The sequence below is a fragment of the Petaurus breviceps genome, unplaced genomic scaffold, assembly GCF_028583685.1.
Source record: "Petaurus breviceps papuanus isolate PSGF00001 unplaced genomic scaffold, PetGlider_PUasm1.0 190, whole genome shotgun sequence".
NCBI lineage: Eukaryota > Metazoa > Chordata > Mammalia > Diprotodontia > Petauridae > Petaurus > Petaurus breviceps.
Genome location: NW_027185810.1, coordinates 1,138,987 through 1,152,975, shown reverse-complemented (window position 1 = coordinate 1,152,975; position 13,989 = coordinate 1,138,987). Strand labels below are relative to the sequence as shown.

The following is a 13,989-nucleotide window of genomic DNA, read 5'->3' as shown; positions in this document are numbered from 1 at the left end:
TGTGGTGTGGTGTGGTATGGTGGGGTGTGGTGTGGTATGGTGGGGGGTGTGGTGTGGTGTGGTATGGTGTGGTGGGGTGTGGTGTGGTATGGTGTGGTGGGGTGGGGTGGGGTGGGGTGGGGTGGGGTGTGGTAGGGTGTGGTGGGGTGTGGTGTGTGTGTCTCTGAGGCTAGAACTGAACTTGGGTCCTCCTCACTCCAGGAACAGCGCTTTACTCATTTGCAACACCTAGCTGCCCCGAAATATTTCTAAAAGGGAAAATTCAGCCAGCCAGAAAAACTGCTAAAAGGCTGAAGCCAAAGAGTTTAGAATACTATGGAAGACTCATGAAGTTTCATACTTCAGGCAACTGTCCTAGTCAAGCAAGACTAACTCCTACTTTAGACCTTCCCCAGGAGATTAAATTGTGAGGAGGAAAAAAAAAACCTTACAAGACACTTTTTTCCTTGTCTCTTCAACCTTGGCCACATTGGAATTACAGAAATAAAGTTTGTAGAACTGCTAAAAATATTTTAGTAGATTTTGGAGTTTGGGGGATTAATCATTAAGGAGTTGGGAGGTCAATCATTTTAAGACTGCTGGGGAGAACTCCTAGGAATTTGGGTGATTCCAGGAACTCACCCCATTCTGAAATATCTTAGTGAGTTTTGGGGTACCACTCTAGAATTTGTTTTGTGGAAAAATAAGAATTAAATTATGTAAAAGTTTTTAAGGCAAATAGCATCTAGATAATTTTTTCCTGAAGACTGATGGCATTACTGTTTTAGTACCAAAAAGGAAGGCAGCTACTTTGGAAGTAATTCCAGAATAAAGGAAAACCCCCTCACGAATATTCATCTTGTTTGGACTCTCTTACCCCACTATGAAAACTCCCTCCACATATGCTAGGGAAGTAGGCAACAGGATGCGGCAAATGACTGGATGTAAGAGTGAGAAGGCAAAGTGAAGGATGACTATGAAATTAGTCCTATTAAGACTATGAAAAAGCCAGAAAGAGGCTGAGAGGATGGATGAGACTAAGATAAAGACCAAGCATAAATAACATGTGCCACAACCATTAAAGTACATTAACAGGAAGAAAAATAATAAAGTATACCAATAGAGAAATATCTTGGGTGAACCTCTTTATACAATAAATTACTGTGAATTTATTTTTTGCCAAAGTATTTTTGTAAACATCAGAACTAAGGAAAGGCAATATGTTAGCCCCTGCCCAAAAAAATCAAATCCACATGCTCATATTAGGAACATAAAAAAAAATGCTATTAGAATTACAGATAAATTACATGTTATAAATCTAGATAGCTGAAAATAATTTTTACCACAACTATAAAATATGGAATAACCATTTGGGAGTCAGGTTTCAATCCAACACAAATGTAATGGGTAATTTGCTGGTCAGTGTTTGAGATCATCGTGCCTGACCACCAGTTCTGAGGACAGGAGACCACTCTCTGTTTATCTACAAGGTTTTTTTCCCCTCTACCTTCTTCCCACTCCCCTTTTGTTTTAACTATTTGTAACCTAGTACTTATGAGTGATTTTTTTTTCTCATGCTCACAAATAATCAACAAGCTTTTTCAGATTCATGGCAGGCAAGTGCTTCAGGGATAGTGGTGCCACAGGGCCCTGAGAAATGAAACCTGAAACAAGAATAAAGAATACTGAAATTAAATATGGTTTACCAAACTGAAATCACGTATTTCTTTAAAATAATTCGTTATCTATTACAGCATTAGGGGCTGGACCTGTGAGTTCACCAGTGTAAGGAAACTCCTTCTACCAATGTAGAGTGGCACCTTTTCTGCAACTTATAGACTTAGAAAATGCCTGGGGACCTTCAGATATTCAGACATGACTATTATCCTCCCCAGAAGCAGCACAGGGAACAGAAACTGGATTTGGGGATGAGGAGGCCTTGGTTCATCAAGCCCCATCTGGGACACATGCCAGGATTCCTAAGCAAGTCAATTAATCCCAGTGCCTCAAGCAAAATAATTCTTACACTAAGTAAAATAATATCTGATATTTACATAGTATTTTGAAGTTTGAAGGTAGGTGCTATTATTATCCCCATTTTATAGTTGGGGAAACTGAGGCAGGCAGGTTCAGTGCCTTGACCTGGATTGCAAAGCTAGTAAGTGACCAAAGTAAGATTTGAACTCAGGTCTTCTGGACTCCAGGCACACCCCAATGCTCTATCTACTGTGCCACTTAAAGGTATTCACTGTCACCTAGCCACCCCAAGCAATTTATTTCTTAAGAGGGGCCATGAGGGGTGGCTAGGTGGTGCAGTGAATGAAGCACTGGCCCTGGAGTCAGGAGGACCTGAGTTTAAATCTGGCCTCAGACACTTAACACTTACTAGCCCTGTGACCTTGGGCAAGTCACTTGGTCCCAATTGCCCCGCCCCTCCAAAAAAAAAAGAGGTCAAGGTCAAAAACCAAGTATGTGTTAGGGGCAGGACTTGCTTTCCTGACTCTGAGGTTAGCTCTTTGTCCACTACTCTGCATTACCTCTTCTCTTAAACATACACCCCATAAATATACAATCATTATAGAAATATGGTACAGTATGGGCCTGGGACTGGTGAGAGACAAAGATGAAATGTGATAATGTACATGATAGTGCTCCCAAAGCTTTTTTTTTTTTCTAAGCAATCGGGGTTAAGTAACTTGCTCAAGGTTACACGGCCAGTTATTTCTGGGTGTGGTGCTAAGTATCTGAGCCCAGATTTGATCCCCAGGTCATCCCGACACTGGAGCCAGTGCTCTTACTCGCTGAGCCACCTGGCCACCCCACCCAAAGCTTTTCTAATCCAAATATAAGCCATTTTGTGATAAAGAGCAGAAAAATACTGAGACCCATTTGATAAAGACAAAATCTATGCATGTTTCAATACCACTCAGAATGTTACTGTCTTTCAGCAAAAACTTATACTGCTATCTATAAGTTATAGTGAAGTTCTTTATGTATTCTTTCATAACTTACCAGCCCAATTTTAGATTTAAGACTAATTATTACTACAGATGTGTATAAGGAAAAAAATGAAGGAAAGGAAAATAAATTAAAGAAACAAAATAAAACCCAAAAGTTGATGCTGTCTATCTTTAAAAGATTTCTCTACTACAACTATTTTCATTCAAAAATATCAAAGGATTATGTGCTACGTACAAAGAGCTCTTTTGCTGGTCATGCTATTGGGGGAAAAATGGCAACTATCAGGTTTCTTAAGCTCTGGAGTTTTGAGCCACAGTGAGCCAAGTCAATAGGGTGTCTGAACTAAGTTTGGCATTGCTATGGTTTGTCCTAGGGAATGGGGGCAACCAGATTGTCCAAGGATGGGCAAATTACCCGAGCCCGGAAAATGATCAGAGTGGGACCAAGCCCATGAGTAGCCTTTGCACTTCCAGCCTGAATGAGATATGGAGACCTAATATTTAAAAATAAACACTTTTCTAGGCATTTTGAGTGATACAAATATGAATAAGATATAATCCCATCCCTCAGTCTATTTAGTTATTATAGAAATAGCATTACAATTCAGGCTTTGTAAAGTAATATTCCCAGTTTTAAGAAGCAAGAGTAGAATTCAACCTTTTTATTAAGTACTATTCCCAGTTTCAAGATGAGGTTAAGAGTATATCTTGTCAAGCCTGCCTAAATGATGACCTATTTCCCTTAGTGACTGACTAACCTGGGGAACCTGCAGCCTCAAGGTCACATGTGGCCCTCTAGGTCCTCAGGTGCAACCCTTTGACCGAATCCAAACTTCACAGAACAAGTGATCTTAAATCCTTAATAAAATGATTTGTTCTGTAAAATTTGGATTCAGTCAAAAGACTGTACTCAAGCTGCAGTTTCCCTACCCCTGGACTAAACTGTTGTGGACAGAGTTTAGAGACAAACTATTTATTTTTCAATCTGCTGTAAGTTTTTCTAATAGGCAGTTTCGAATAATAATATTGTTAAAGAATCCATCCCCCTGTCTCTCTTCACGGTTCCCCTCTTGCGTTATAAAAAAAAGGGGAGGGGGCTAAAAAGCAATGTCAGAATAGAAATAATGTAATGGCATCTCTGGAAAGAAATTGCAAAATAAATAGCCAAAATGAAGAGCTTCCAGATCAAAGAAAAAATACAAAGAGCTACAAAGTAGTTCAATTATCAAGGAACCACACTATGGATCACACAAGACTTAGCAACCCACACTATAAAGAAGAAAAGAACTTAGAACATAACATAGACAGTTTTTGCTAAATGTTAATGGACTATTCTGCAGACCTCCTCTTCCCCTTGCGGGGCTCTATATGACCCTGCCCACTCCATGGCTCTGCAGCCTTCACAGCCCCTATTTTGGGAGCAGCTTCAGTGCCTGGAGTGGATGACACTGCTGCTGCTGCCCCTACTCAGGGCCAGAGCATGAAGGCTTGGGTTCCTGCTGCCTAGGGAGCTGAATCTGCTTAATGCAAATTTACATAAAGTGAGAACTATTTATATACCAGAAAGCAAGAGATAAAAGTTTACAAGCAAGTATAACTTGTATGGAAAAACTAAGTATAATCCTATAGGGGGAAAAAGTGGCTCTTACTTTAATGGGATAGAAGATTTCCAAATATTCCCAATGAAAAGGTTAGAGCTAAGTAGCCATTTCAAAATGAAAACACAGGTGCCAAGAGAAACAAAGAAAGGTAAACATTTATTCAACTTAAAGGGAACATATGGAGATGAATTGTCTATATGTTAATAGAGGGATAAATAATAAATGACTTCTGGGAACCTTAATAAATTTAAGGGTCACAGTCAAAGGTTAAAATGACAGAGGGTTTGTGGGTGGTTTAGTTCTGTTTTAATGTTCTTGGGAGAAGACGAAGATGGGTCTATACTTGGAAAGAAAGAGAAAGAAGAGAAAGGAAATCACCTGTATAATAGAGGTGCATAAGATGAAGAGTATATCCTCATGGAGGAAGGGATGGGGTAGGAGCTCATATCCTCATGGACCTTATTTTCATTTCCATTGGAGAAAAGAAATTTGAATATAATTACTTATTTCTTCCTTTCCTCATCTATCCCCTCTCCTACCCATCTTCCTCCCACACAAAGGAATTTCAGTATAGAAGTACACTAAACTTAAAAGGGAAAAGGAAGAAGATAGAAATAAAGGAGGGGTAGAGACATCTACGAGGGAGCACAAGAGAGGTAAGAGAACAATCATGAGTGAAACAAACTAGAATGTTGGAGAAAAGGAAGGAGTAAAACCTGGTAAGGTAAGGCAAATGAAAGAGAAAAGTTGTAACAGAGAAGAAACAGACTTTCACTTAACTTACTATCTGTAAAAAGGCAGGTAAGGTGTAAAGAGAAAATTAAAGTACAAGAGGACAGGATGGAGGAAAATAGCACAATTGACAATCATAATTGTGAATGTGAATGGGATGGACTTAATCATAAAGTGAAGGAGTATAGCAGAATGGATTAGAAGCAGAATTTAACTATATGTTGTTTACAAATAATACAACTGAAACACAAAGATAAACACAGAATTAAAATGAGAGGCTGGAGGAAAATCTCATACTTCAGCTTAACTCAAAAAAACAATGGTAGCAATCATGATTTCAGATAAAGTTGCAGTAAATATGAACAAGATAAACAGAGAGAAAGGAAATTACATTACCTTAAAAGTACTATAGATGGGGCAGCTGGGTGGCATAGTGAATGAAGCACTGGCCCTGGAGTCAGGAGGACCTGAGTTCAAACCCGGCTTCAGATCCTTGACACAATAGCTGTGTGTCCTTGGGCAAGTCACTTAACCCCGACTGCCTTGCCTTCCCCCCTCCAAAAAAGATAAGCACTGTAATGGACACCGAGATATAACAGGACAGCTAGGCCAATTATAATTTGATAGGAGTGTTTATTAACCGCCCGGGACTGTCTCTCAGACCGAAAGACAGCCTCGAGCTTTCTGTTAGACATAATTTTATAGACAATGTGATTGCTAGCAACAGAATATGTTTCTAAGGGGTTAGCATTGTTTCCATTGAGTCGAAGCTTTCTCAGTATTATTCCCATTGAAGCAAAGCATTCTCAGTATTATTCCTATTGAAACAAAGCCTTAGTATTATTTCTACTGAAGCGAAACAGACCTGAATCCATGGGAATCTGTGGCATGTTTTTGGCAACACAGGTGAAACATTTCTTTACTATTGGAGCCTATTAGGCGGTTTCCAAGGAATCCAGTAGGGGTCCCCTCTAGCAGGTTTAAGGGGGCTCTAGTGTATAATTTCTGGTGGGCACTTCAGTACTACAGATGATGAATCAATATCAACACATAATATATATGCACTTAATAACATAGTTTCTAAATACTTAAAAGAAAAGCTCACTGAAATAGAGGGAGAAATTATAAAAAATAACTATAATAGTGGAAGACTTTAATGGATTTTTCAGACCTATTCTAACCAAAAGAAAAATAAGAAAAACATTAAAGTCTTGAATAGAATTTAAAAATCAGAGATGGTAGATCTCTGGAAATTACTGAATGAAAAGAGAAAGAACTTATATAATCCAAAACTACTTGGCACCTTTACAAAACATGACTGTATTGAAGCATAAAGACCTCACCAAAAAATGCAGAAATGAAGAAATATTAAATCATCATTTACTGATCACAATGCAATAGCAATCATATTCAGGAAAGACCCTTGAAGGGTGTGTTAAAAAAAAAAACTAGTGGGTCAAAGAACAAGTTACAAAAACAAAAAAAAATTTCATCAAAGAAAATGACAAATAATGAAACATACCAAAGTTGAAAGGATACTGCTAAATAGTTTTGAGGGGAAATTTTATATCTCTAAACACTTTCAAAAGCAGGAAAGAAAAAGAACAGTGGACTGGGCAACCATGCAGTTTGGAAAAAAAAAGTTTAAGTTGTTTAAAAGTAAAAAATCCTCAACTAAATAACAAAGTAGAAATCCTGAAAATTAAAGAAGAAATTAATAAAACTGAAAGCAAAAAGGCCACTGAATAGATAAGTAAAAATAGTAACCATCTTTAAAAAACCCAGTAAGATAGATGAATAGCTAACTTAATTAACAGAGAGAAGAAAACCAAATTGTTCAAATTGTAAAAAATGAAAAATGAAAACTCAACAATTGAAGAGGGATTAAAGGAAATTATCAGAAACCTTTCTGCCTAATTACACAAAAAAACCGATAACTTTGAGGATATATATATATACTTATAAAAATATAAAACACAGAATAACAAAAGGATTTTTTACATAACTCACTATTAGAAATAGAAATTGACCAAGGTATAAATGAAGTCCCAAAGAAACAGACTCCAGGATCAGAGGGATTTACATGTGAATTCTATCAAACATTCAAGTATAATTAATTTCAATACCACATCAACATTTTACAATAACAAAAAAAGGGCACACTTCCTATCTTTTTCTATGATACAAAGAAGGTCTTGATACCTAAAAAGCAGAGCAAGAAAACTACAGACCAATATTCCTAGTGAATACTGATACAAACAAGAACAAATAAAGTACTGGCAAATAGGCTACAATAGCGTACACTATGACCATATTTGGTTTATATGAAGAATGCAAGGTTAATTAGTTCAGCATAAAGAAAATTATAAGTATAATAAAGCTTTTTTTAATAATACAGATAATTGAAAAAATTATTTTTATCAACAGATCCTGAAAAAGGCTTGACAAAAATCCAATACTCATTTCTATGAAAAACTCTAGAAATGATATAAATAAATGGACTTTTTTCTAAAATGATAAGTAATATTTATCTAACTCCAAGAGCAAGCATTATGGGCAATGGTGAAAAGTTGGAGGCCTTTCCAGTAGGATCAGGGTAAAGCAAAGATATTCTTTGTCCTCACTTCTATTTTATATAGCTCTACTGATAATGGCTATAGCAATATATCAAGAAAAAAACTGAGTAAATAAACACAAGCAAAAATGAAACTGAATTTTCTCTTGATTATGTGGATATTAGAGAATCCCAGAAAGTCAACAAAACTGAACAATGAATAGCTTCAGCAGAATTGCAGGATATATGATAAAACCACATAAATCATCGGTATTTCTATTTATAACCAGTAAAATACCCAGAAAAAAGGAACTAGAAAGAAAAAATCATTCAAAACAATTATAGGGGTGGATAGGTGGCACAGTGACTAGAGCACCAGCCCTGGGGTCAGGAGGACCTGAGTTCAAATATGATCTCAGACACTTAACACTTACTAGCTGTGTGACCTTGGGCAAATCACATAACCCCAATTGCCCTCCCCCCTCCAAAAAAAGGCAACAAAACAAAATAAAAACACAATTATAAAAACTATGCAGTATTTGGGAGTGTATCTTCTAAGATTCATCCAAGTATTATCTGAATCTATAAAACACTTTTTGAAGAAATACAGACTTAAATAACTGAAGAAACATTAATTACCTTTGTGTAGATTGAGCTAAATTAACAAATATGTCAATGCTCTTTAAATTAATTTACTTATTCAGTGCAGTGCCAATACTATTTCCAAAATTATATTTTATAGTGCTAAGAAAAATTATAAAATTCATATGGAGGAAAGAAAGATTGGGAATCTTAGGGTTTATACATGAAGAAAAGTGGGAAGGGAAAGGGGACTCATGAACTGTGATTAAAAGCAGTAATTATTAAAACAATGTAGTACTAGAAAGAGAGGTCAACAAGTGAAAAAGATTAGATTCAAAACATATAGAAGCAAACAGTACCACAGTACTCCATAAACCCAAAGTCCCCAGTTGCTGGAGGAAGGACTTGCTATTTGACAAAAAGGGCTGACAAAACTGGATAGCAGTCTAGCAGAAATTAGCTTTACACCAAAACTTCACATTATACACCAATATAAGCTCTAAATGAACTATATGACCTAGATGTGAAAAGTCAATCTTGACTGTACAAAATCTAAAAACTTCTGCACATACTAATAAAGTAATATAGTAAAATTAGAAGAAAATAAGGAAATGGGGGGGATCTTTGCAGCATGTTTCTCTGATAAAGATCTCATTTCCAAGATATGTAAAAAAGTGATATAAATTTATAGAGCTAATTCCCAATTGATAAATGGTCAAAAGATATGAAAAAGCAGTTTTGAAAGAAAAAAAAATCCTAGTTATTAATAACCATATGAAAAAATGCTCCAAGTCACTAGTAACTAGTGAAATGTAACACAAAGTAACTGAGATTGTTGCACCTCACAGCTATCAACTATTTGGGAAAATTGGGAGTTGGTGCAATGAATAGAAAGCTGGACTTGGAGTTAGGAAGAACTGAGTTCAAATCCGGCTTCAGATATTTACTAGCTGTGTGACCCTAGGCAAGTCACTTAAACTCCTCTAGTCTCAGTTTCCTCATCTGTAAAATGAGAATGATGATAAAAGGACCTACTTCCCAGGGTTGTTATGAGGACAACAGTGAGATGATATTTATAACGCATGGTGCAAACCTATACAGCATTGTATAAATGGTAGTTATTTTTATTCTTATTAGTGCACTATTGACAGAGCCATCTAGCCATTTTGGAGAGCAATTTGGAAGAATGCCCAGAAAGTTATTTAAATGTATATACTCTTTGATTCAATTATACAATTACTACACTTGGATTGTGAGCTCCTTGAAGGCGGAGACTATCTTTTGCCTCTTTTTGTAACCCCAGCACTTAGGACAGTGCCTGGCCCATAGTGGGTGCTTAATAAACATTTATTGACTGACTCTATTCTCTGCACTAAAATAAATTAAAGAAAAAATGAAAAGGATCTACTAGTACAAAAGCATGAATAGCAGTTCGTTTTGTGTGTGTGTGTCTGTGTGTGGTAGCCAAGAATGGGAAACTAATATGATATCCTCCTATTGGGGAATAGATAAACAAACTATAGTATATGAATATAAAGAAATACTGTTGCATATAAGAAATGATAAAATGGATAGTTTCAAAGCAAATTGGGAAGACCTCCATGAACTGATAAGAGACTAAAGTAAACAGAACCAGGAGAACAGTTTATACAACAATAACAACATTATAGAGAAAAACAATTTTGAAAGACCTTAGGAACTCTGATCAATGCAATAATAAACCACAAGTCCAAAAGAAAGAAGAAGAAACATGCCACTCACCTCCTAGTGATATGATAAACTTAAAATGCAGAGAGACATACATTTTCAGACATGGCTGATGTAAGAATTTTTTTTTTCAGATTATACAGCTATGTATTTAGGGCTGTATTTTTTTTTCCTTTTTATTTGCTTAATAAAAAGCAAATTAAAAGGGTCAGGAGATAGTTAGAGGGGCAGAGTATTTAAATTTAAAAGGTACCAGCAATCACAAATCTTAAAAAAAAAAAAAGAAATGCAATAAGTATGAAAATTACTAAATCCACATGTGTAATCTATGGGGGCCAATAAATACTTGAGGTATGGTATTTACTTAGGGAAAAAAAAAGATAGGGTTCTTAATATCCACTGTAGGGAACAAAACAATATAATCCTCAAAACTAAGTGGATGAAAAATCAGTTTTTGATTAATTTCTACTTATAAATTTAAATAACAAAATATTTTTCTGAACATTCAAAATGACCAACAATAGTCAAATGTCTATGTTGAAATAGTTGGTCCTGATCTTTCATAAAGGCTAGCATTTAAAATGGGGCCCTCTGTGTGTTGATTCTCTTTCTCTAGCACAGACAGGAAATGATGACATCATTGCAGACACACCTGCCACACCTTGCCCCTCTTGTCACTTAGTTTCATTTCTTTACCTGAAGGTTTGGGTAACAGGGGTGGTTTCCATGTTAAATTCGGCCACTGGTACTCCCCGAGCTGATACATGCGGGGCAAATATAGCTGCAGGATAAACCAAAGAAGATGTTCCCACCTAGAGAGCAATGAGATCAAAGAAGCCGTATTACTGGATTGCTGATAGCTAAGTTTATTTCCACCCCCATCTCCCCAGTTCCACAAACTCTGACAGGGCTGAGGGATCCAAGTGTGAGGCAAAAGCTCAAAATGAATGGATACAAAGGAACAGGTGTTCAAAAAGAACAAAACAACAAAAATTTCTAGGAATTTTCTAGTTATACAAGAGGAAAAAAAGAAATGAGAAGATGCTTCTAAAATTGTACTAAAGGAATAAAATATCATGTCTAGTCTTTTATATTTTAATGTCATTAAATTTTTAAAATTCAATTTATTTTTTGTTACATTTTAAGTTCTGAATTGTCTTCCTCCCTCCCCATTCTGCACTAGAGAAGGCCACCATTTGACACAGGTATGTATAGATGTAAAACCATACTATGCATACTTCTGTTTATCAGTTCTTTCTCTGGAAGTGGATAGCATCTTCCTTCATAGGTCCTTTGTAGTTGATTTGGGTATTTGTAATACACAAAATAACTTAGTTGTTTACAGTTGTTCTTCAAAGAATATTGCTGTTACAGTGTTTTCTTGGTTCTGTTCATTTCACTCTTCAATATTTCATGCAAGTCTTTCTGTTGTTTTTCTAAAATCAGCCAACTCATCATTTCTTATACCACAGTAGTATTCCATCACCATCACATACCACACCTTGTTTAGTTGATGGGCATCCCCTCAATTTCCAGTTCTTTGTCACCATGAAGAGAACTGATATAAAACATTTTAGAACATGTAGGTTCTTTTCCTTTTTCCCTGATCACCTTGGTAAACAAACCTAAGAGATATATTTCTGGGTCAAAAAGTACACACAGTTTTGTAACTCTCTGGGCATAATTCCAGATTGTTCTCCACAAAGGCTGGATCAGATCACAGTGCCACCAACAGCATCAGTGTCCCAATTTTCTACATCCCTTCCAATATTTGTATTTTCCCCTTCTATCATTTTAGCCAATCTGATAAGTGTGAGATATCTCAAAGTTGTTTTAATTTGCATCTCTCTAGTCACAATAATGATTTATAGAATTTTTTATGTGACTATATATAGTTTTCATTTTTTCATCAAAAAACCACCCGTTCATATCCTTTGACCAATGGGGGAATGACTCATATTCTTATAAATTAGACAAAATTCTCTATATATTTGAAATATGAGACTTCTGAGAAACTGTTTATAATTTTTTTTTCCTTTTTTGAAGGGGGAAGACAGGGCAAATGGGGTTAAGTGACTTACCAAAAGTAACTCTGCTAGTGTGTCAAGTGTCTGAGGCTGAATTTGAACTAAGGTACTCTTGACTTCAGGGCTGGTGCTCTATTCACTGCACCACCTAGCTGCCCCAATAAAATTTTTTCCCAAATATTCTGCTTTCCTTCTCACACTGACTACATGGGTTTTATTTGTACAAAACTTTTTTAATTTAATGTAATCAAAATGATTTATTTTACATTTCCTAATATTCTCTATCATTTATTCGTAAATTCTTCTCCTATCCATATATCCCTGATAATGCCATTTAAAAAAATGAACACTTTTGCTCTGTCTTGTTTCTTGGTAGAAGACACTTTTTTTTGTACCTCTAAACAACCTTATGGAAAGTTTTTGAAAATATTTGGACTGAGTAAGCAGGGAATCACTTACCACTAAACATAAGTCACAGACAGCAAGTTCTTTGTTGACCTTGTCAATAATGTTAGGGTCCAGATTTTCTCCAAACCATACCACATGGGGTCGAAGGAGGCCATTACAACCTTTTTCTTCACACCTGCGAATGTAGACATTACTCAACTAGTTGCTAAAATCCTAGCTCTGACACAAAGAATAAAGTTAATGCCTTCTTGGAATCCCTGAAACCCCCACAACCACCATCCCCACTCACTCCACTAATTATGCACTTGTACTCATACTAAAGAATATACCTCTCTGACCTGTGTATAGAATACATTTTTCCACTCTCCTTTCGGACAGTGATTTTGTTTTATTTTTGTTGTATATTCTATATGGCCTCTCTCAACTTAATCTCTTGCCTCCTTTCTCAATTTCCTGACTCTCATGAGCACCATTTTGTTCCTAGTAACTCAGGCTTTATTATTAACTTACCTTTCATCTTTCCACACAACCCCTTTCCCCATTAATGTCTCAATAACCTCTCATATTTCAGGGGTACTAATGCAGTATTTGACAAAACATAGACAAAAACATCCCTTGGTGGACAATTTTTTAGTATGAGCCCCTGTGTCGTTACCTAGACTGGTCTTCAGACAAGAGACTGTTGCTGGGTCCATTCACATCAAGGATACTCATAATTACATTATTTATCTAATGTTATATCACTGCCCTGAGATGGTCTTTAAGTGTACTGAATCTTCTTGAAGAAAACAAATACAGAGAAGATCTGAGAAGGATGTTATGATCTCCTCCAGTGGAAGGAGGGAGAGGATACACTAACGAGGTCACAAATCCATCTAAGTGCCTACGTATGTCTCTCAGAATCATCCTTTCTTCCTCTTTCTAATGTTACTACCAGGACAGTTTAGGTGCTCATCACTTTAAACCTTGGGTTATGGAAAATAGGGAAAGAACTGAACTCTGAGTTAGGAGACACCTGGTGCAAATTCTGTTTCCAAATGTATGACATGGGAACATCACAATCTCTCTGTGTGCTGATTTCCTTTTCTATAAAACAGGGAGGGGTAAGGGGAGGTAAAGTAACAGAAGTGTCTACCTCTCAGGGTTGTTGTGGGGCTCAAATGAGATACTATATGTAGGTGTGGGGCAACTAGGTGGCATGGTGAATAGAGTTGGCCTCGGACACTTATAAGCTATGTGACCCAGCAAGTCACTTAACCCTATTTGTCTCAGTTTCTTCATGTATACAATGAGCTGGAGAAGGAAGTGACAAAACACTCTAGTATCTTTGCCAAGAAAATCCCAACTGGGGTCACAAAGAGTCAGACACAACTAAAAATAACTGAACAAAATTCGACAAACCTTGAAGTATCAAATTGAAGTTGTTATTACTGGACTCT

At 36.4% G+C, this 13,989-nt stretch overlaps 1 protein-coding gene across 5 annotated transcripts in view; it reads right to left on the bottom strand.

Moving 5' to 3' along the window:
• Window positions 1-1,113: 1,113 nt before the first annotated feature.
• SIRT5 (sirtuin 5) overlaps window positions 1,114-13,989 on the bottom strand; it is a 32,661-nt gene continuing 19,785 nt past the window's right edge. For all 5 annotated transcript variants that reach the window (XM_069092425.1, XM_069092430.1, XM_069092428.1 and 2 more), the window contains 3 exons: window positions 12,602-12,725; window positions 10,812-10,927; window positions 1,114-1,643 (listed from right to left, as the gene is read on the bottom strand). In XM_069092425.1, coding sequence (XP_068948526.1) covers window positions 1,568-1,643; window positions 10,812-10,927; window positions 12,602-12,725 — 316 coding nt within the window. In that variant the 3' untranslated portion in view covers window positions 1,114-1,567. The remainder of the gene's footprint in view (window positions 1,644-10,811; window positions 10,928-12,601; window positions 12,726-13,989) is intronic.